The sequence below is a fragment of the Staurois parvus genome, unplaced genomic scaffold, assembly GCF_062004578.1.
Source record: "Staurois parvus isolate SC_StPar_1 unplaced genomic scaffold, SC_StPar_1.0 ptg000004l, whole genome shotgun sequence".
NCBI lineage: Eukaryota > Metazoa > Chordata > Amphibia > Anura > Ranidae > Staurois > Staurois parvus.
In genome coordinates, this window is record NW_028317800.1 from 915,001 (window position 1) to 939,910 (window position 24,910).

Genomic DNA, 24,910 nt, shown 5'->3' on the forward strand with positions numbered 1-24,910 from the left:
CTAACTCTGGTTTTCTGAAATTGTTTTCCAGGACAGTTTATAAGATGTTTAGCAAGAACTTACTAGTCCAGGGAGGAACAATTAAAATAAATAAAGCCCAGAATCCTCTACACCCACGGGGCTGCTCATAAATATCACATATATGGTGGACCCTGTTATGTTACATTATCAAAAGAGAACAGAAAACAAGGCAGTAGCTCTAACTGCAGGGAAAAGACTAAGCCGTATAAAAAAATAAGAGCCCAAAGCCACACAGGACTGATTCCAAAAAGTGCCCTGGTCAACTTAGGACATACAGTATGAATGGTCTTAAAGCCTGTGTGGCCAATATAACAGGGTAATTGAAATATTTTAGTGAGTCATCTGTTTAGTTCAGATACATTTGCTCATTGTTGTACTTGTATTGTTGTATGTTAAATGCAAAAAAGCATATCATTGAACAAAAACTATATATGAAGACCTGAGTGCAAGCTGAAAGAGACTAGCTGCAACAGAACATACATGAATTGACTAGGTCTGTACAAAATAAAAGCACATCTGCACAAAAGGGCTGCTGCAGAAACATCCATCCAGACACTTTAAACCCACTTCAACCTTGCATATGAATGTGACAAAGCCCACTGCCTTGAAACATACATTATCATCTAAGGAGCCATATATGTTGTCAGAAGCCCAGTCTGCTGTATTACCACACCTGAATGCCATCAAGAAAAAGTTTACTGTGTAGTAAAATATCTATATTATTATTTTTTTAAAACAAACAATACATGATAAGGTCCCCTAACAAATACATGTAACATTAGTCTAATAGAGAACCTCCCACTGTAAGGTATGAATATGCATCCTGAAAACATTAACTGCACAATACCAGAGGAGTAGTGTAAATCATACTATAACCCTCTTGTAATACTTAGTCAATGAATCTGGTGGCCTCTGCCCCAAATGGACAAAGTATGTGAATCTCTCAACTTAGCGGCCTTGAACAATGCAAATGAGGCCTAAGCTATAATACAGTATATAACCCAGCAAAACATTACATTTTTGGAGAACCCCTAGAGATTACAAGTGGTAGTAAGCAGAAGGTAATACAGCAGCAGGATGCATAATACCTTGAACCTGAACAACCTAAGCAGACATAATGCGACTCCACATGCAAAACCACCTATGAGTGAAGCCCATAGTATACCAGCTAACAAGGCCCTCATCAAGAGCTGAGAAGTTTTATAATTCAGCCTCTCCAGCTGTGCTGTAGTGGAAATAGAAGGCACTGTAAGACAGTCTGCATATTGTAACGTGTGTAGGAAGGCAAGCCAAATTCCTGTGAGGCAGGAAGTATAATTAATGTTATCTATGAGCCTGTTTGCAGAATGCAGTTGCTTTCCCTTGAATGTTGAGTGCCTACTAGATATCCCTTGATATCCACTTCTAAAGACATTTAGCCTCGGAAGATATAACCTAGTGCCAGGAAATTGGCAATCTTACTCAGAAAAAAAATTATCATCCTCTTACCTAAAAGTACAGGAACTTTCTTTTCCCTAGACCTAATAGATGAATCCAGCTGTGAAGGAGTAGTGGGGGCCAGTAAATCTCCCACCAGATCCACTTTCTGTGGAACCTCGACGGCAAAGGAGTAGTGGATCTTGGCACTGGTCAGGTTTGGCAGGGGTCTTGTATCTACCAAGAAACACCGAAAGATTGGAATGCGGAGGTCAGTTCCTGTTTTACTGTAGAGGAGGTTGCTACAAGCACAGGCATATGCCTCCTCCTCTCTTAGGAGCTATTACTTAAAATTAGCTAGTCAAGAGAGAAAAGCAGTCAGGACCCACAAACTTCCTCTAATAATCCCTAGATGGGAAAGCCCAACAGTACCCTGCCACATTAAGTCCAATACTAAGGGGTGCCCCAGGTGGCAGATTACAGGATAGGTGAAAACCTAAGAATAAACACAAGTAAAAGCAATTAAATACAGCAACCTCCAGCTTACCAGTGTTTTGCTGATGCCAAGGGCACCTGTATTTGCCTGAGCTGCAGTCTGCATTGAAGAATCCATCATGCAATATTCGCTTTTCCACTTATAGTGTCCTGACAGCATTGCCTCCCCTTCCCCCATACTAAGGATGAGGCTTGGAACCAGATCCTCCAGTGCATGGAAATGACTTCACCCTGCCCACATATCATCCAGTCAAACAGGAGCACAGCCAGACCACAAACCCAACACAACTACCCAACAGTGCACACACACCCAAACTGGAAACCTGTGCTGCCCCTGCTGGTCCTTGTCAAGGGGGTTTGCCACTTCCAGACATGGCCTGCACCAGGCATAGAAGGAGAAAGGGAAACAAACCACTTTCTTCCTGTACTGGGAGGGGTCCTAGAGAACAATCTAGCAAAGAACCCTAGCAGCTGCTCGCAGGAAAGCCAGGTAAGTAAAGGTGTGGTTAGAAGAAAAGAATAGCCAGTGAAAGAGGCCTCCCACACCCAGGTTCCAGGTGCCTTTATCTCATATCCTGCCCTGGAAGGTGAATCGGGAAATGTACATTGATGCATAATTGCAAAAGTGTCTTCCTAGTGGCTGAATGTATGTGTTCCATGAGGTCTTCAGGCTCGGCAGCAAGACCTTGGGTGTTCTATTACCTCTGCCTGCGTCTGTTCTAGCTGCCAAACTCCAAAGTTGTGGTCTTTCCTCCTCCTTCAAGAGGATGGTGCTGCAGGCATCAATGTAGTCCCTACCAATTCTACCCTACATATTCATGCATGTGATGTCATGGTCCTCAACTGTCATTCCTCTCTGGATTCATAGAGACTGAGAAGGACTAAACTCATGGTGGGCAGAACACAACAAGAGAATATAAATCAATTTGTTCGAAGTTTAAGAAGTAAAAACAGTGTCATTCATAGTTACACGAGATTCATTCATAGTTACACGAGATTCAGCATAGTTTAATTCTGTTTTAAAGACCAACTGCAGGATAAATATAACCCCTCTGCCACCCCTTCTCTCTGATTGCTCTCTCTGTTTTCACTTACCTTAAAGGATAAGTTCACCTTTCGTAACATGTTACACACATATTCAGGGTGTAACATGTTAGGATCCGGCCAGCCTCCGATCCCTGTTGTGCCAGTTAGCAGGGGATCTTATACTCTCCGCTAGCTGTCACAATTAAAAAAAAAACAAAAAAACACGCTGTACGGGGCTCCACTCACCCGGCCACATCACTCATTCACAGTATTCTGTGAATGGGAAAACTACAAGTCCCGGCAGCATTTGCAGCTGTTGGCTTGTAGTTTTCAATGCACTACCACGGTGCTCCACAGAACCATGGTAGTTCATTGAGCCTTCCTGTTAGTAAGTATCTCCTTGCCCATACAGAATGTACGAGCAAGCAGATATACTGGCAGGTCAGGGGGAGACCTGCATGGCAACAGCGATCTGCTAATCGCTGGTGCAATGCTTTAGAGGCATCACAAACAAAAGATAATAAATGCACATTTTTTTTACCTGCAGAAAAATGTGCATTTATTATTTTTTGTTAAAAGGTGAACTTATCCTTTAAGCTGCGCTCATGTGGCCACCCAGTGCCGGGTTCTTCTCCTCTGTTTACTTGCTGGATGGGTCCTTCTTCTGGGTGTCCATGTCACTACCTGTGTGACTTGGACAATTTCCATTGACTTATATATAGGAGTCCTTTCAGTGGGGTGAAGGGGAACAGCTGGCGAGAGTTAACGTGCTGTGCTCTGGAAACTGTTCATCAGGTAAGAAAAACTGAACAGATGGCAGAATTGGGATGGGGAGGAGAGATGGGAAAACAGTGGAGTTGTGCTTTAAGTATGGTTAGATGCCCAGGGCAAGCAAGAGTGAGCATGTGCCAGTATCAGAATTTCATGTTTGGGATTGAAGAGCATATTGTGACATATCAAACAGATCTCTTACCAGCTGACTGTTATGAATGATTTACTCATGTATGGCCAGCCTAGCTAAACAGATCCTATAAAATCCCCACATTTCCTCATCTGTAGTGCTTGTAGTGGTTAGATCTCAGATGAACAGCTCATTGTTTCGGCCCTAGAAACCACAAGGTAGACATTAATGCAAGCATAAAAGTGCAATTGAATTCTATCTTGCCATATTGATTTGTTGTTATGTTTACAGGGGAAAAGCAGAGCATCGATACTGTTGTCACTGGTGTTACATTACTCTGTGTAACACAATTTGTTTAAAAAGAAAAATAGACATGTCTGTTAGAAGTCCCCATCGATTCCTCTTCTGTCTTCTTGTTATCCTGATTTGCTTTTTCAGCACAGCACAGCAAGATGCATGACTAACAATTCAATAAAGCTCTGTTGTAATTGTGTCACCATTAACACACTGAAGCTCGAGGACTAATCTGGCCTTTTAAGGGCACAGTAGATGCTATTGTTATGTCCTACGGTTACAAATGATCTGCTTAATTGGTGGAATTCATTGCAGTCATATCTAGAGTTTATGCCGTTTCAGAACTGGTATAAGCAGTTAGGTTTCTAAGGTCACACAGAAAAAAGGTCAAAATTCACTCCCATTGTACAGCTGTGCAGAGTAACCCATGTGTAGGTCTCACAAACCATTTTACCAAGGGCATAGAAAATACACTGTACTGTATAATGTAGGGCGACATTCCACAAATGTATGCTAGACTCAATGTCATGTGACTCTTCGACGACTGCGGCCTCCTGGCAGCAGGCATGTACTGAGAGCTGACATGGGGAAATGAGAGCTGACATTCTGAAGACTGAATAGATTTGTGCAATAAATAAATGTGCAATATCCTGTTGTTGTGCCAGTAATTAGGCAATTTAGACCCAAGCCTCCCTTAAATAAGTTGTTTAGAGGGCACATTATGACTTCTTTATAAAGGTAAGTCAGATAATTTGAAAGGTAAGCGATATGCATAATAAATACCAGATGGCATATGATGGTCTCCTCACATATCCCCCTTGACTGTTGTAATACTAATGATCCAATAGCGGGGGGGGGGGGGTGTCTCAAAACTTTGCCATACAGGGCCATATTGTGTATTTGTACAAATAATCAAAAGGCAAAAAAAAACAATCAGTCTTCTAAAATGTATCAATTTAAAAAAAAAATGATAGATAGAGATATAGATATATATAGAGAGAGAGAGAGAGAGATATCTATATATAGATATATATATCTATATATAGATATATATATATATATATATATATATATATATATAGATATATATATCTATATCTATCATTTTTTTTTGGTGTGTAATTTTATATAAAAAGCAATGCAATAATGCAACTGGAGGCGTCCTGTACACAGATGATGTACAGGTCGCCCTCTAGAAATGTAATTTCCTGCCTGTGTATTTGGCTCACTTATTTTTTTTTTTTTTTACAGAAGTCTACACTAAGATACAAGTCAAATTTTGGGCTTCCCCTGCTACAAAAATGTATTTTTTGGAGAGATTTCCCAAAGGGAAATAGCTCCCAAAAGGCTTCAAACACGTATTTTCCTTGTTATAAGCCTGCAAGTGCAGCTGATTGATAATTATAAAACCATCCCCATTCACATTCATTTTACACATGGAAACAGACAGACAAACAGCTATTTCTTTAGAATAACAAAGTGTACATAGATCACCCAGAATGGAAGGTTTTTTTGCTCAACAAAAGTGGAGTTGCTCTTTAAATGTAAGAATAAGTCGTACTTGTGTCTTTTCTTGTAAAACATTGAGAAAGCAGTGTGTGCCAGCAGTTACTTTCAATAAGAGGAAAGGCAGGGTAATAGACCAAAATACCTTTTTAACATATTATCCACGTTAACATTTTGCAGGCAGTCAGAATGGAGCTTATATGTCCTGCTAGCAGCTTCATAACCCTGCCCCAAATTTTGCAAATGAGTGCACAGATTTTTTGCCTGTGACAGACATAGGCTATGTGTGATAATGTGTCTCATGCTATTGGTCCACTCTTTGAGTATAGACATAGGTTCACTGAGGATTATCCAATATCTGGACCATGCCACTCCAATGGGTGCTGCACAGAGAGCTTATGTTTTCAGCTTCAAGTACATGATCCTGGGAGCATTTTTTGTTGCGGACAGTTTGTCTTTTACAGAGGAACCGTCTGTCTCTGTGACACAGCATGCCCTGTATCAGGAGCTGGATCACCTGCTGATGGCACTGTGCTTCCCAAAATGGAAGGTTGTAGTTCTGGTGTCCAGAATCCGTTTACACCTGATGCTGGCTCTTGGGAGAGTATTTAGGTCCTCCTCTGCTAGTGCCTCTCGCGCCAGTGGTTTGGTGCTGCTGCCATATTTTGTTCGCCATAGATCCTGATCTTGCACCTATCCTGTGCCCTGCTGCCTCTCTCCTACTCCCCTGGTATCTGGTCCCAGTCCTGGTTCCCCCTTCCCATGTGTTCACTGCGTCTCCATTTTCCTGTTTATCCATGTTTTTCATTTTTTAGATATTGTATATACAGTAGTTAGGCTTTCTGCAGTTCAGTATTCTGTCACTGGGTTTTTTGTTTATTTATAATTTTTTGTTTGCTGTGTACTGGTGTTTGGATCGATTTTGTTTCAATAAATCTCACTTAAAACATACACAGTCTGATCCCAGTTTCCTGAATGTAGCCACGCTGATCTGGCCATTCCTGCCGCTGATTCCTGACACCTGTGTGAGTACCTGTTAAGACAGGCTGTGACCTCATGCTCCATCAACAGCACCCATTGTCTGAGGACTTGAGGCAGTGCAAATGATATAAATAAATATAAAGGACAAATTGCATCCCATATACAGTCAATACAGGATGCAGCTTGTGGGCTGCAAATAAGAGACAATGCTGTTTTATGCAAAACAGATGCCAACATCAGCTGCTGGCTAGACGTTTGAAGGCCCCTGCAGGTCTAGTGTATGTCCATTTTTATCCAAAAAATACAAAATACTTATTGATAGTTTTTTGTGATTCACATTAACAGTACTGCAACCAGACATTTGTTCTAATAAACAGTCTTATGGTATGTGGTATAATATACTGTAAACGACTAAGTGAAATAGTCCTCTGTATGACACCTGCATATGATTTGCAGTTACTACATACTGAATCATTATCTGTGTTACAGTTTTGTCTATTTGAACTGTCATAACAAATGCATTGGATTTGCATTAATGGTTTGTTTAACTGGTGACTTTTGCTTTGTAGGGCACAGAACTGCAAAGTGACCTCGTCTTTGAAGAAATCAGCCGTCGCATTAAAGATGTTGGGAATGAACTGGTTAAAAAAGTCAATGCGGTCTTCCACTGGGAAATCACCAAAGATGGCAAGACGGCTGCACAGTGGAGTGAGTTTCAACATGGCGTAAAACAATTTTTGTGCCGCTAATATTTTACCATGCATGTTTGTTGGATATCAGAGACTTGTGTTTAAAGTCACTTAAATTATTTTACTTAATTTTTATGTTTAAAAAAAAGAGATAAGCGACAGATTATTGGCATTTTGTTTGTAGTGTAGTATTCTGTTGACAGGTTTCTACCCTTTGCTATGTTTTCATTATCGTCTTAGCATTAGCGAGATGTCTGAGGTTTGCTAGATAAGACAAGTCATTCAAGCTCACCTCTTTTTCTGAATGTTCTTAACTTAATGTGCTCTAGGCATCCTGAATGCCACATACCCAGAACGCATGGGATCACATGACAAGTGAAATAACATGTGATTCTATGGAGCCCGTTATCATATGTGCAGTGCGATTCTGATGTAATTTTAAAAAGGGTCCTGTGCGAGTTTAGTGCCGTGTGGTGTGATTTGTAGCTACAGAGACTTAAATGAAAATCGTTTATCTAGCCTTTGCTATGTTCCTTATCTCCCATCCCTGATCTATGTTGGTAGAGAGGCTGACTGAGAATGCTGCCAAATCACATCAGAATTGCACCTGAATCACTGAACTACCACTTGAAAATCACACTGAAACCAGAAGGAAAAATTGCACCACATCTATGTGAATCTAGCCTAAAATCTTAAAATTTTACAAACCTTCCTTGCAATCTGTGTTTTTTGTACCTGAGCAAGATGTGCATTGATTATGTAGTTTTATGGTGGCATTTGTTGCCCTGTATGCACAGCCTGTACTAGAACAAATCTTCACATTCCTGTCTCAAACCATTCTATTTGTTTTCAAACATGATGCATGTGTCACGGCACTGCACAGTGCAATGCATTAAATCTGTCTATTTTAAGAACTGACACTTCCTGTGAAGAAACTATATATTCCACAAACCATAGGTCTCTAGCACTGGTGCAGGTGAGAGCTAAATAGTAATTAGATCTGACACAACCGCAGACAGGCAGAGCGATTAACAGAGCGCTTACTATGCTGTGTGAGATGTGTTTTCATCTAATTAGCACTCCCACATTTGTGATACAACGCAGAGGAAATGGTAAGGCATTGACTGGACATGGTGTGACCCAGAACAAGAATTTGCCTGTCCCTTTAGTGAATAGGCGCAAGCTAGGTGAATGAATACATGGATATAGTGGAATCGATCAGCCATAACACTATACACTGTAGTCGCATGTGGTCTCCATCATTACAGGGTAAGGTATACAAACAACACAGGGAATATAACTGCACTAAGGTGAATGAATACATGGATATAGAGGAATCCATCAGCCATAACACTATACACTGCAGTCGCATGTGGTCTCTCATCATTACAGGGTAAGGTATGCAAACAACACAGGGAATATAACTGCACTAATACCTAGTTAAAACAGTGAACATTTTTGAATGTGTGCAGTGCATTAAAGAATATGTCAATCCAAAATGTTATATTCTTCATATATGCGTAATGCACCATGTACTTGTATGAAATTCTGGGGGGGGGGGGTTTGTGAAATCTGTGGTGTTCATGCCAGACCCTCTGCTTTCCTATTAAGAACTGACAAGCACTAGGCATGAGAGCACAGCGTGGTTAGTTCTCTGCCTGTTTTGAAAACTCAGCCTGCTCTCCTCCAGTGATGAGACCTATGCTGTCACCCCACCTTGCACAACCATTCACTGGGAAGACCAGTGTGCTGCTTCCCTTCCACCAGCTTTATAAGATCCTTATGCACCTGAGAACAGAGGGTATCTGATCACTTATAAAAAAAACATTCAAAATGCCTCATTTCCCCTTTTTTACATGTATACACAAATGTGTTGCCTTTCATTTCTGTTTTAAACTGAATAGTGAGGGTTTACATATACTTTAGGGTGCTTATAGGCAAAAGATAATAACTGTTCACTTAGGAGTTGATCTGACCATGGGGGGAGAACCTCCAAAAATGCTCACGTTCATGTTTGTGATCCCTATGTTTTATTTTTGATGAGCAGTTGGGGATCATATAAAATTATTATTACAGGTACTTCTATATAGTGCCATCAATTTACGCAGCGCTTTACATATATATATGTATATATTGTACATTCACATCAGTCCCTGACCCTCAAGGGGCGTACAATCTAAATCCCTAACTCACATTCATACATACACATACTAGGGCCAATTTAGACAGGATCCAATTTACAGACCAGTATGTCTTTGGAGTGTGGAAGGAAACCGGAGTACCCGGAGGAAACCCGCACAGGGAAAACATGCAAACTCCAGGCATGTGGTGCTGTGGTTGGGATTTGAATCAGCGACCCTAGTACTGCCAGGTTGAAGTGTTAACCATTTAGCTACTGTTCTGCCCACCTAACACAAATTATCGCATTATATTCAACTTTGCTCTGTGGAGGTTTACATTTATTCAGACCTTATACTGCACATATTTGTCCAGATTTGCAGTCTTTGACATCAGTTATTGTATGAATAGAGTTATATTAGACCACCTGTATGCCTAAATGCAAAGTAACACCATTTAAGTGATCCAAAACTGCCTGCTTTCATATATAGACTGGCTTTACATGTCTCCTTGGGAAATATGGCCGGGTCTTTCATGCATGTCATTTAGTAAAAAGAAGAAACACACCCGTTAAATCCTTTCTTATTGAGTAAGCCCGGGTTCACATATGTGCGGTAAATTGCATGTGATTCGCACAGGAACTGTACCGCATTCATGTGCAAATCACATGCAAATTGTGTGTAGTTCAATTGCATTTTGTATGGCTCTAATCGCATTGCACCCTCAGCAAAAACGTGTAGGACCCTTTTTTTGGTTTGCACTAGAATTTTATCGCATGGGTATTCACACCTATGCGATCCGATTCTGCACATCGCACCGCATTTTGCAGACCGCTTTCGTGTTGTTGTTAACATAACATACACACACCTGCAGCATGAACGGGGTGCGATTCTGATGCGGTGCAGAATTTGCACTGAAAACACTGCGAATTCCGCACCGCATCAGTGTGAACCAGGGCTAAAGGAAAGGAGTGACAAAGAGGGATGGAGGTTTCTGTTTGGAAAATGTCTGTGAATGACACTAAGCACTTTTAAGGTCTGAGGCACAAATCGCCTCCAAGTGGTTGCCCTAAGGCTCGGTTGACACTACTGCGACCTACGGTGTGACTTTGCCAGGCGACTATCTGGTCACTTGATGCAACTTGAGTACGACTTTAATGCGCAACATTCATGCCATGCGACTTTCCCTGGTTAATCTTCCTGTAATGTCGGTTTCAAATCACATCAACATACATGAGTATCTGACGTGGAGGGGACTTCCATTAAAGTCTATGGGCACAAGTCGGGTAGAAGTCACCTTGACTTCAGTAGTGCTAATTAAGACAGCTCTCATTGACTAACATGGGATTTTACATGTCATGAGACTTGGGGTCTCCCAAGTCACGGCAATATGAATCAAGCCTTAAGTGGCTCTGTTTTTGTTTGGTGTTTGATATAGCCATTCGTGATCATCCACAGATCATATTGTGGATATTCAATGCATGAGCAGTAATTCATTGTTCATCAGTATCAGTGGTGATACCAGAACAGAATGAAGGGAACCATCTGCACCTTTCATATATGTTCTCCATAGTACAGTGTCCCTTTGTCTGTCTTACTTTTCGGCTACTTGACATTTTTCATCCTGACAACAGACATTTGTTGTTTTGAATTTACTAATCTTGATAGGTTTAGGCTGCTTTGCTGTCGCTTTTCTCCAGGCTCACTTCTGGATTAAAAACGCAGCTAAAATATAAAGTCTCTCAGGCTTTCTCTCTAAAAGTGTTTATCATTATCCTTTGGGCCTCGCTGCTAGGCCTGTTTCATTATTAAATCAGTTGCTCAGCTGTGTTCCCATGTCTTTTAATCTATGACTTGTCATCTCCCCCTTGCTCTGTGTAGATGTTTGAGGCTCAACTCCTGACAGCACTAGAAACCGTATGGACCCTTCAGATCATTGCCGTAATGCCTCATGACTCCTGCTATGGCATGCTTTGTAAATATCCCTGAGCCTAGCATTGGAGAGAGGTGGATGTATGCTGGAAAAATGGTGTATGATTCCATATTGTCATTGATTTCCTTTCTTTGTGTGTGTAAAATGTTGGGCTTTTTTTTTTTTGCTTGAATTGGATTTATACAAAATTGTAAAGCTAGTCTCACAAGAGTGGATAAATAAGAGTATTAAAAAGGCTATAAGTATTACTTCTAATATAACCAAAAAGCATTGGCAAATGGTAATGTGATTTTTGCTTAACGTTCACCTTGATATAAAAATCCCCCTAGCTCCATCAATACATTACATTGTTCCACCCCCTTTGCAGGTCCGTACTTGTACCCTCCAAAGGCTGCAGTCTCCTGTGCTGTCTGCAGCTCAGCCAGTAAAAAACCTGTGCCAGGCTGCCACTGCTTCTGCAGTATAGGTACATCCTATTCAAATCTATAGGGTGTTAGCATGTAGGTACAGGCAGTCCAGCTCCAGATTTTCACCAACTGGACTGTAGATTGTTTGGGATACTGCAGCAGTTAGGGGTGGCAAGTTTGGAAATGTAAGGTGGGGCTGGCACAGCTGAATGAATTGAGATGGCTGGTAAGGGGGGATGGGGGGATTTTTGAAATAAGGTGACCTTGTATTTTAAAGTATATGTAAACCTTCACCTTGTAAAACAACCCATTCAGTTTATAATAAGGCACGTGTGTGTGTGTGTGTGTGTGTGTATGTATAGATTTAGTTATTTATTTATAAAATGCTATAGATACCTTCTGTTCTCAGCTGCAGCAGCAGCTTAGAGAGCTAGGGGAGGAAAAACAGTGGCACACTGATCTTTTCACTGAATGACTGTGCAGGGAGAGGGGGGGGGGTTGGGGGCATGTCAGCACAAACCTGATCATTGGATTAGCTCCCAGCACAGCTAGAGAACTGACCACGCTGTGCTCTCATGCCTAGTGTGATCAGTGTTTAATAGGAAATCAGAGTGACTTGCAGGAACACCAGGGATTTCACACAAAGGAAGCAATACAAACAGGATACTTTTTCATATAATTGCATGGTACAGCAGGCACATATCAGGAATGTGAAATGTTTGGTTTATATATTCTTTATGTTGGGGATCAACAATCTTTGCTTATCCCAGCATTTTTCCCTGAAAGGCTAAGAATGGCGGTGCTTCTGGTTTTCTGTACCTATCCAACCCAGCAAAATTGCTAATACAAAATGTTAACATTGCATGAAGTCCAAAGACCGTTAGAGAAAAGAAATGCGGTGCTGAATTCTAGAGTAGTTGAAAATAGTCTTTAGATCATGAAACAAAGATTGTAAAGAAGTCCTTTCATTTTCAGTACTTATTAACTATATACAGGCTCCTCTCTTCTCCTTGTTTACTGTGATTTCACTACTTACTGTTCGCTTCTCCCAGTGTGCATTAGAAGCTACAGCAAGTCACATCGAGCCTGTCTCATTACCTGGCTGGAGGACATCCAGCACAATCTAGTGCTGTCCACCTCAGCGTTTCTGTCCCTTGTCTGATCCTTACATTCATTTGATATAGGTTCTTTCACTCATGTAGGATCCACATCACATGTGGGCATTACCTAGGGTGTTCTGCATGCAAATGCAGCCTGCATAGGAATGTCCCCTCCTCCAGACTGACATCCACCCATCAAGACACTTTGATAAATGCAGAACACCCCCAATGAGCCAGCTCACTGCTTACATAAGGGAATACCATTTTCATAGAGGGGTGTACTTCAGCAATTATATTTTTAGGTAGGTAGAGCATGTTAAAGTAACCTCCACATGAGTAGAAGAACCCAAGGTTCCCAGCAACACATTGCCAAAAGCATCACACTGCCTCCATCGGCTTGGCTTCTTCCCATAGTGCATCTTGGTGCCATCTTTTCCCCAGGTAAGCAACATACACACACACCTGGTCATCCACATGATGTAAAATGAAGCATAATTCATTTGACCAGGCCACCTTCTTCCAGTTCTAATGCTTACATGTCCATTGTAGGCACTTTTGGCTGTAGACACGGGTCAGCAGGGGCACCCTGACTGGTCTGTGGCTACTCAGCTCCATATGTAACAAGATGCAACACCCATTGTTTCTGTTTCTGCTTTCAACACTTCAACTTCAGGGACAACATGTCACTTGCTGCCTAATATATCCCACCAATTTTTGGAGCCCTTGTAATGAGATGATCAATGGTATTCACAATGGTCATAATGTTATGGCTGATTGGTATATTCTTTAGCATAAAGGCTTCCCATTGTTCTCTTATATGAGTGTATATTATTTTAAATCTGCATAACATACTTGTATGTGAATTGCCAAAATAAGTTGATTTTTCTCCGTTTCCTGGTTTTGTTGCCCATGATATGGTGTTTTGTGGGGGAGCTATGACTAGCAACCAGAATACATCATATTTTGTTGCTGAAAAACACAAGCATCCATCCCTAGCTAGAACATTCTTGCAGAGTCAAGGCAAAATGATTAGCAAACAGCAAGTCATGACTCAGATGATGGTTCTTGTGTTCTTGTTATGAATAATGTTCCACAATCATATGCTATACCATTCTTTCTTTATACGTTCCACAACCTGGCAGTCCACCATATTCCTTTAAAAAGGTTAGATACGTGATGTACACATAGAAGAGTGAGTTGGAGTTTATTTTTAAAGTAGTTATGACCTGTTCTGTAAAAATGTATTCGTAAAGCTGAACCTTAGTGGGATCCCAGCGATGATGTTTTGTGATATCAGAAACGTGATATTGCCCACATTTGTCCTTGGCTGAAAGAAGTAAATGATGTATTCAACAGGACTGGGAAGCTGCCATGCTGCCTTTCATACATAGAAATATAAAAAGCAGAGATCAGGGGTTTCCTGCTAGAAGCTTGCTGAAAAATTAATAGAGAATTTTAAATGTTTGCAGGTGTTTGTTTTTTGTTTTTTTTTTTGATAACCACGTTTATTATATTCAGGATGCTTTGGTGCAAATTTCCTATAAAGCGGAATTACACGGGAACTGTAGTCTTTTCTTTGGGCTACTTGGACAGTGAATGTACTTGAAATTTACAGATCTGATAACTTTGGCATAAAGAATTTAACATTTTTGGATAGCTTGGGATGAGGTCTGCCAGCTTTTTTTTTGCTGTCTGTGTGCCGATTGGAGAGATTGTCCTTTGTCCTTTTTCCGGTTTATCTCAATTGTCACAAAAACAAAAAGAGCAATATATGGAGACACTTGTATCAGTTACAGCTGTAAAAATTAAATGTTAAAGCTGTTTTTCATCCTAGAAACAAAAAATTAAAAGTCACGAGCTACAAATACAGGAAGTGGGAGCAGGTACCTTTCAAAACCAGGTATCCCTCCCCCCCCCCAAAAAAAATGTAAAGTGTCTACAAGTAGAGGACCCGAGGGGGGGGGGGTCTGTGGTGAGGCAGAAGTCCCTCTTTTTGTTTTTAGAACAATAGGCAATGGAAAATCTCTTGGGACACAGCAGGAATAAAAAATGTGTTTTAACCCTTTTCTGCTCTATCAAATACTTAACCCCTTGCCGCTGACTGTACATATATATATGTGGCCTCACAAAAGTTGATAGTCTTCCATGGGGCCGCATATATGCATATATTGTACTAAGCGTGTACTGCACAGCATGCTGTCAGCGCAAACACCAAGTTCTCACCGATATCCTCGGGTCTCGCACTAACAATTATATATAGAATAATTTTAACCCTCTTCCCCCCATTATTTCCTCTGAATGAGCTGTGCATCTCATCTCCATCATCTATGTGACCTTTATAATTACACCCAGATATCCAGTTATCAAGTGCAGCAGATGCAGACATCCCTGGTTTTCTGGCTCTAATTTGTCCAAAAATGTAAAGTAAACCGATTTTACTTCCGAACTTATTTTTTTTTTTTTTTTATGTCTACAGTACATCAATGATCTGATTGTAAATCTATTAGGATTTCCATGCTGGCATTTTTTTTCCCTTTGCTGATATCCAGCATTAGATACTCTATATCAGTGTTTCTCAACCTTTAAGTCAGGGCACCCATGAAAAGTACAGTATTTGCAGTCTTGAAGCACCCTAGTATAAGGCTTGACTCTTTTGGCCCTACTACGTCTACTAATCAACGCTGTCGGCTGACGTCACTGAGCAGGTCCAGATACCAACTTTAAAGTCGGGATGCACCCAGATTGCTGACCGGCAGCTCGCTCAACCTCTCCTTGTGCTGCTGAGATGATGAGCTAGCCGCTATCACCCCCTCCACATCTCAGCTCTCCAGCTCTGACAGACAGCTGCTGTCTGCTTAGTGAAGACCAAGAACTGAGCGATCAGCAGTCTTTGATTTTTCAGTTCTCGGTGTAGAGGCAGCTGGGGACAGACACAGCATCGATTTTTGCATCTCTTTTAAGAAAGAAATGTGCTAGAATACATTAAAATTGAGTAGTAACATTGAGATGTTTTTAATAAAAGTTCTTAAAGTGGAGCTTCAGTTTTTGAGGGCTTTTACCATAATGTGCCTTTATGCACAGCATACTTGTACATTATGGCAGACTTCTAGGAGAAGTATAGCCAAAGCTACGTCTCCTGTAGGTCACAGCACCTACCTCTCCAGCCCCCTCCTTAACATCAAATATTTTTATTTTTTTAAGTTCTATGTGAATAGGAACATGTAACAAAGATTAAGTAAGTGTTATCCCAGTTTGACTGAAAATGTGGTAATACAATTTCAAGTGATTGTAAAGGCTCAATTTTTTTATTAAAATAATAAACATGTTATAGTTACCTGCTCTGTGCAATGGTATTGAGGGCCTCCAGACCACCTCTTCTTGGTGCGCACAACAGCTTCCTATGGGGGCACATGTGCAGGTTTGCTCCTGAGCTGGGCTGTGTGCATCTTTTGCCCCACAGTTCAGCTTGACCCGCTCCTCATGGGATTTGACTCACAGCACCAGGAGCCAATGGCTACTGCCGCTGCCTGTCAGTCCCTGTGTAAAGAGGGAGAGAAAACTGCAGCCAGGCACAGCGCTCAAGTCAGGTAAGTGTTTAGATGGGGAGGGGGGGGGGGCTACATAAAGTCATAAAATGTTTACTTTATTGCAGGGAATGCATTAAGGTAAAAAACATTTTAGCTTAGATCCATGTTAAGTGTAGCTATGTCATATATTTTAGACAAGTTTACTTTTCACCTAGAAAAAAAAGAATCTGTTTCTTGTGAAAATCTAAGGGCCAATTCACACCAGTGCGTTGATCTGCATTTTAATTCATCTGTAAAACGCAGATCAATGAAAGGATATCTGAAAAACATTTCCAATATGTCTTATTCACACCATAGCGCTGCGTTGACTTGCGCTGTACTAAAATGCAATATTTATACATTTTATTGTAGCGCAACGGATGTAAGCGGACGTCAATGCAATGCACAAGATAGGCTGTGAAAATGCAGTATGCTTTAACATGTGCTAAAATGCATGTCATCTGACATGGAAATGTATGTCAAGGGATGTCAAAATGCATGTCAACGTATGTCGGTGTGCGACTAAAATGGATGGAAATGTATTTTCCATACATTTTAGCGCAAGTCCATGTGAATTGGCCTTAAGTGTATTGCCATATATGCAGGTCATGGAGTCTTACATCAATATGTAACCATTATGTGGGCATGTTGTGAGTAGCTGTACTGTCTTTTAAAGGGAGCTTAGCAGCCTAACGTACAATGCTCAAAAAAATTAAAGGAACACTTTGAAAAAACATCAGGTCTCAATGGGGAAAAATTTCATGCTTGATATCTATACTGATATGGACTGGGCAATGTGTTAAGAACATAAGGATGCCCCATGGTTTGATGGAATTGAAAATTATCAACTTACAGAGGACTGAATTCAAAGATCCCCCTGAAAATCAAAGTGAAAAAATGATGCAGCAGGCTCATCCATTTTGCAGAAATTTCATTGCACCAACTCAAAATGGTACTGAGTAGTTTGTATGGTACGTGCTTGTATGTATGCCTGACAATGTCAGAGAATGCTCCTAATGAGACAAACAGATTGTGTCCTGGGGTACTTCCTCCCGGATCTGTACCAGGGCATCATAGAGCTCCTGGACAGTCTAAGGTGCAACCTGGCGGTGTCGGATGGACCAAAACATGATATCCCAGATGTGTTCTATTGGATTTAGGTCAGGCGGACGTGGGGGCCATTCAGTGGTATCAATTTCTTAACCCCCAGGAACCGCCTGCATACTCTCGCCACATGAGGCCAGGCATTGTCATGCACCAGGAGGAACCCAGGTCCCAATGCACCAGCGTAGGGTCTGACAATGGGTCCAAGGATTTCATCCCGATACCTAATGGCAGTCAGGGTGCCATTGTCTAGCCCGTAGCAGTCTGCGCGTCTCTCCATGGATATGCCTCCCCAGAAACATCACTGACCCACCACCATGCTGAACGATGTTACAAGCAGCATAACGTTCTCCATGGCTTCTGCAGACCCTTTCATGTCTGTTACATGTGCTGGGGGTGAACCTGTGAACCTGCTTTCATCTGTGAAAAGCACAGGGCGCCAGTGGGGGAGCTGCCAATTCTGGTGCTCAATGGCAAATGCCAGTCGAGCTCTGTGCTGCTGGGCAGTGAGCACAGGGTCCATTGAAGGATGTCGGGCCCTCAGGCCGCCCTCATGAAGTTTCTTTCGAATTGGTCAGAGACAATCACACCAGTGGCCTGCTGGAGGTCATTTTGTAGGGCTCTAGCAGTGCTCATCCTGTTTCTCCTTGCACAAAGGAGCAGATACTGGTCCTGCTGATTGGTTAAGGACTTTCTACAGCCCTGTCTAGCTCTCCTAGAGTAACTGCCTGTCTCGTGGAATCTCCTTCATGCTCTTGAGACTGTGCTGGGAGACACCGCAAACCTTCTGGCAATGGCACGTATTGATGTGCCATCCTGGAGGAGTTGGACTTCCTGTGCAACCTCTGTAGGGTCCAGGTATCGCCTCATGCTACCAGTAATGATACTGACCTTAGCCAAATGCAAAACTAGTGAAAAACAGTCAGAAAAGATGAGTAGGGAAAAAAATGTCAGTGGCCTCCACCTGTGAAACCATTCCTGTTTTGGGGGTCGTCTCATGGTTGCCTATGTAGCGCAGCTGTTGTTAATTTCATTAACACCAAAGCAGCTGAAACTGATTAACAACCCCCTCTGCTACCTAAGTGACCAGATCAATATCCCAGGAGTTGAATTGACTTGATGCTATACTCTGATAAAAAAGTGTTCCTTTAATTTTTTTGAGCAGTGTATATAATAAAATATAGCACAATAATTTTCAGCATTTATTACATTTAACATATGATAATTATAATCTATGATAATTGTAGTGAGCAAAAGAAATGGGTTTTATTATAAAAAGTCATCACTGACCTATGTTACCAGGGTTAATATGAATTATGAGATGACTTTGTACCTGATCAATTACTGTGCATTATACAGATGAGAAACTTAAATGGTGCACTGAACTATATGGCTAGAACATGTTTACTAATGACCAAAAACATTATTAAATTATACCTTTTCATAAAAAAAAAAATAAAGTGGCACCATAAATAAAACACGGGAATTTTCAAGAGCCTGTATGTAGATTACAGTTCCTTTCCATATGTCCTGGGAATCCTAAACCAGGGACACTCTAATAATGCAAATATCTACAGCCCTGGTCAAAAGTTTTGAGAATGACAGAAATATTAATTTTCCTGCAAGAAAACATACAGTCATCATTGCTTTGCACAAAAAGGGATTCACAGGCAAAGATATTGCTGCTACTAAGATTGCTCCTAAATAAACCATTTATCAGATCATCAAGAACTTCAAGGAGAGAGGTTCAATTGTTGTGAAGAAGGTTTCCGGGCACCCAAGAAAGTCCAGCAAGCACCAGGTTCCTAAAGTTGATTCAGCTATGGGATCGGGGCACCACCAGAGCTTGCTCAAGAATGACACCAGGCAGGTGCGAGTGCATCTGTCAAGAAGAGAAGCAAAGAAGTCACTTCTCCAAGAAAACAATCGGGGACAGATATTCTGCAAAAGGTACAGGGATTGGACTGATGAGGACTAGGGTAAAGTCATTTTCTCTGATGAATCTTTCTGATTGGGGCATCCGGAAAATCCTTGTCCAGAGAAGAAAATATGAGCTCTACCATCAGACCTGTGTCATGTCAACAGTAAAGCATCCTGAGACCATTCATGTGTGGGGTTGCTTATCAGCCGAGGGAGTGGGCGCACGCACAATTTTGCCTCAGAACACAGCCATGAATAAAGAATGGTACAAAAACATCCTCCGAGAGCAACTTCTCCCAACCATCCAGGAACAGTTGATGAACAATGCCTTTTCCAGCATGATGGAGCACCTTGTCATAAGGCAAACTTGATAACTTGGGGAGCAAAACATCAAAATTTTGGGTCCATGGCCAGGAAACTCCCCAGACCTTCATCTCATTGAGAACTTGTGGTCAATCCTCAAGAGGTGGGTGAACAAAAAAGAAAACCCACAAATTCTGACAAACTGCAAGCATTGCTTATGCAATAATGGACTGCCATCAGTCAGGATGTAGCCCAGAAGTTGATTGACAAGCATGCCAGGGTGAATTGCAGAGGTCTTGGAAAAGAAGGGTCAACACTGCTAATATTGACTGTTTGCATAAACGTAAAGGATAAGTTCACCTTTTCGGGCAGAATTTCACTTTTCATAATAAACAGAAGCAGTTTCCAATGTAATTTCTGGCCCAGCCATCCCAATGTGCTTTTCTCTTACCGCATCCACAGGATGTTTAATTTTTTTGTCAGTTTTTGTGAGATTTTGAATGGATTTTCTGATAATTTCCTATAGATAGTCTCTCAGCATTCACTTCCTATAGGCCACAGTGCCAGCTGAGCACGGTGCGTTACTGAAGTTTTTGGTATGTTTGCCGCACTTGGGGTGCCTTTTTAACATGCAATGACAACACAAACACAATGCACATTTGCAGTGTGTTTCTGATACGCATGGCAAAGCGTGCATTTTCTGTGTAGATTGCCATGTGTTTGGAAACACACATGTAAATGGAGTCTCTTTGTTCTGTGTAAACTCACCAATTTCAGTTTCAGGCCCCAATCACACTGAGAGCAGACTGAGCGCATATTTTTTGGCTTTTATTTCCAGTGACACACATAGGGCAGCCCATTGAAAGCAATGGGCTGCGCTACACGTGGCAAAGTACCTCATGGGACATTTTGGCGTGATGCGAGCTGCACATTTTTTACTGCATGTTTTTCTGCATTTGTCACCCTTTTTTTTCATGTAGCCAAATGTGTGCTTTTTTCTGTGTTTGGTGTGCCGTTAACAATTAATGACACTGCAAGCGCAACTAGTTAAGTTTAGGTGTATAAATGTGGCCATACACTATACAATCTGATTGTACAATCTCCTTTAGATTTACCAAAACTATATAATAGGAGGACACAACATCTATCCAATCAAGCAGGCCCTTGCATTACATCAGGGGTGTCCTGTGGGCTGCATGCGGTCTGAGCCCGTCTGAAGGGATGCTGGGGTAGCCAGGCAAATGCACGTGGGGAGAGATCCTGGGAATGCTGTGAAAAATAGTTGATGGGTGTGTACTAATGAGGTCAGTGGGGATGTGTGTGCTAATGAGATCAGCTGGTTATCTGTTTCCAGGGTCCTACTGGCTTCTCTGTCTTCATTCCAGGAATTGAAAAAGCTTTCTAAGAAGTTTACCAAGGCCTAAAGTAAGACCTTGCTCTCCAGATAAAAGAGAGCTTGAATATTTTTGCAACTGAGCTATGTTATTGGTGCATAGAGGAGCTGGATTTTATTAGAAAAAAAAGTGAACTTAGCCTGTAATGTAATTGTCATTTAAAGCCTCTGACACTTCTGAAATGCTTGTAATTGTAATTCAGTATACCATAGTAACATCTGACAAAAAGATCTAAAAGCACTGAAGCAGCAGACTTTATGAAAATTGATATTTGTGTCATTCTCAAAATTTTTGGCCAGGGTTGTACTTGAGGAAGAAAAGTTTAAATGCTAACCTGCTTTCTACCAACTTCTCAAGTCTCATTATTGATCGCTGAGGCTGTCCATTTTTAGAGCCAATAGTGAGATTTGAGGGGGTAATGCCAAAGCTAGATTTTCCTCCCATAACTTGATATTTGCATCTTAGACTGTGCTGGGTGGCTATATTTCATTCATGCAAGCAATTCACTTTGTTTTTTGTAAAGAGAGGTTTTATTTAAATCTGAACTGTAGCCATCAAAGTACAACACAGCAGTAACCAACAGTTTTTACTGATCGGAACCCTGTGGTAATAAATTGCCTTCAGTGGATCCATCTCTAGCTGCAGAACTGATTTATTTTATGCGGGTAGCTGGTTTCTTCTAGTAATCTACTCCAGGATATGAATTCAGGAATGCCTGTACATAATGTTATCCCTTAGTTCTTAGCGCACAGTAAGTGGGTGGGGAAGGGGGCATAATCTTTGGGTTATGCTCATTTAATGGCGCTCTAAAAAAGCATCCATAAATGCATGTAGGGGACATGCTGGCATGGAAGTGCTGTGCCTTGAAGTAATGGTTAAAGGTTGCTATCCAATTTTTTGGTTTATAGTAAGGCTTTTTTGTTACTCCCACTGCTGGTATTGGCGTTGGGAATAACAGCCAGGTTCGCACAAATTTTGGGGGATATATACGGAGTGGAGTCCCCTTCCCCCTGGCATGGAGCGCACAAAAGGCAACATCTCAGACATTGCACACGTCTCTTGTATCACGGAGATACGATCCCTTGGAAGAGGTATACATTAATTTGTAATTGTGTGGCCAATCTATACTACTTAAGGCACCATTGTGACGAATGTGGCGCTCGACCCTTGCCCTTCTCACCAACTTGTGACAAAGGACCAACCAATCTCACACTGTGCTGTCACTTGCGTAACAATACCATCCTCATCTGCACAAAGATTTTCCAGCTCCTGGGACCGCAATCTATGTGCCAGCAGCCTGAGAGCGATTATTACTGGGTTAATTAATTAACTAGTAGCCGACCGCAGATAGCCGAATGACGGCTGCACTGCGGCCGGCCAGTTCTGAGTGGACGTCATATGACGTCCCACCAGAATGCGCTCTCCTGGGGCGCGCACCCGGCGATCTCCGTGATCGCTGTGTCCTACGGACACAGCTGATCACGTGATGTGGTAAAAGGCCAGTCACAGTGGCCTTTTACCACCTGATCAGCGGTGTCCAATGACACGCTGATCAGAGGGAAATGCAAGTGTCGGTTCTCGGCTGCACTTTCCTCACGCTGTCAGATCGTGAGGAAAGTACTGCCGAGAACCGGCAGTTGTCAGAGCGAGGATCGGCACCGATCATCAGGGCACTGATGATCAGTGCCCTGATGATCGGTGCCCAGCAGTGCCACCCGCAAGTTCCGCCCACCTGTGCCCAGCAGTGCATCCACCTGTGCCACTCTGCAGTGTCACACACCTGTGCCCAGAAGTGCCACCTACCTGTGCCCACCTGTGCCACCCACCAGTGCTGCCCACCAGTGCCACCCACCAGTGCAGCCCAGCAGTGCTGCCAGTCAGTGCCACCAGTCAGTGCCCAGCGGTTGTGCCAGTCAGTGCCGCCAGTCAGTGCCCAGCAGTGATGCCAGTCAGTGCCGTCTATCAGTACCCATCATCAGTGTCACCTATCAGTGCCGTCTATCAGTACCCATCATCAGTGTCACCTATCAGTGCCGCCTATCAGTGCTGCATATTAGTGCCGCCTATCCGTGACACCTCATTAGTGCTGTCTATCAGTGCCGCCTATCCGTGCCACCTCATTAGTACTGCCTATCAGTGCCCTTTAGTGCTGCCTATCAGTGCCCATCAGTGCCGCCTATCAGTGCCCATCAGTGCTGCCTCATCAACGCACATCAGTGAAGGAGAAAAATTACCTGTTTGAAAAATTTTATAATAGAAACAAAGAAACTTTATTTTTTTTTTCACATTTTTTGCACCTTTTTTATTTATAGGGCAAAAAGTAAAGCGCCCAGTGGCGATTAAATACCACCAAAAGAAAGCTCTATTTGTGAGAAAAAAATTATCAAAATTTCATTTGGGTACAATGTTGCATGACCGCGCAATTGTCAATCAAAGTGCGGCAGCGCTGAAAGCTGAAAATTGGCCTGGTAAATAAGGGGGTATAAGTGCCTGGTAGGCAAGTGGTTAAGCAGTTAACCCTTCAAACTGCCGCCAAATAGCTTAAGGACTATCAACCCTTCACAATGTTAGCAAGAACAAATGTGAATAATAAATGTCTGTAACACACACTGTCACCACAGACAAGCCTATTCAGAGGATTATCATATACAGTAGCACACTTCAAGAGAAAGGGATTCTTTAGCTTGCATTAAAAACCTTAAAGATCATTTTAACACTTAAATAGGGTTTATTAATGAAAAGGTCAAATGGTGCAATTAAAATACACTGCTCAAAAAAATTACCGTATTTGCCGGCGTATAAGACGACTTTTCAACCCGTGAAAATCTTTTGAAAAGTCGGGGGTCGTCTTATACGCCGGTATACGGCGAGCCGGTGTCAGGGCGGCACTTTTTCGAGGGGCGGCGCCACCCCCCCTCCTCCTCCAACAGACACCAAGTACAGGGGTGGGCAGAGGGGCTGCTGTACCTTACCTGGCTCCGGTCCCATGACGAACCGGTCCAGGAAGCGCGGCTGCTCCTTCTTTCAGTTCGGCCGCTCGATGGTCCCGCTGCCCGCTCGACTCCGCCTCCTCACCGGTGATTGGGCGCCAGCACTGGAAAGGCACACAGGCGACCAATCACCGGCGAGGAGGCGGAGCCGAACGGCCCCGCGAAAATCAAGCGGCCGAACTGAAAGAAGGAGCAGCCGCTCCTCTCCCCCACTGACACTAACGATGGGGCACTATTCCTCCCCCACTGACACCAACGATGGGGCACTATTCCTCCCCCCCACTGACACCAACGATGGGGCACTATTCCTCCTCCCCACTGACACTAACGATGGGGCACTATTCCTCCTCCCCACTGACACTAACGATGGGGCACTATTCCTCCTCCCCACTGACACTAACGATGGGGCACTATTCCTCCTCCCCACTGACACTAACGATGGGGCACTATTCCTCCTCCCCACTGACACTAACGATGGGGCACTATTCCTCCTCCCCACTGACACTAACGATGGGGCGCTATTCCTCCTCCCCACTGACACCAACGATGGGGCGCTATTCCTCCTCCCCACTGACACCAACGATGGGGCGCTATTCCTCCCCCACTGACACCAACGATGGGGCGCTATTCCTCCTCCCCACTGACACCAACGATGGGGCGCTATTCCTCCTCCCCACTGACACCAACGATGGGGCGCTATTCCTCCTCCCCACTGACACTAACGATGGGGCGCTATTCCTCCTCCCC

The 24,910-nt window shown here is 42.6% G+C and overlaps 1 protein-coding gene across 1 annotated transcript in view; it reads left to right on the plus strand.

The window, feature by feature from the left end:
* The window catches only part of HSD17B4 (hydroxysteroid 17-beta dehydrogenase 4), a 388,773-nt gene that overhangs the window by 336,281 nt on the left and 27,582 nt on the right, over positions 1-24,910 (plus strand). The window contains exon 22 of the mRNA XM_089673464.1: positions 7,210-7,348. Within this exon, the coding sequence (XP_089529590.1) occupies positions 7,210-7,348 (139 nt within the window). The remainder of the gene's footprint in view (positions 1-7,209; positions 7,349-24,910) is intronic.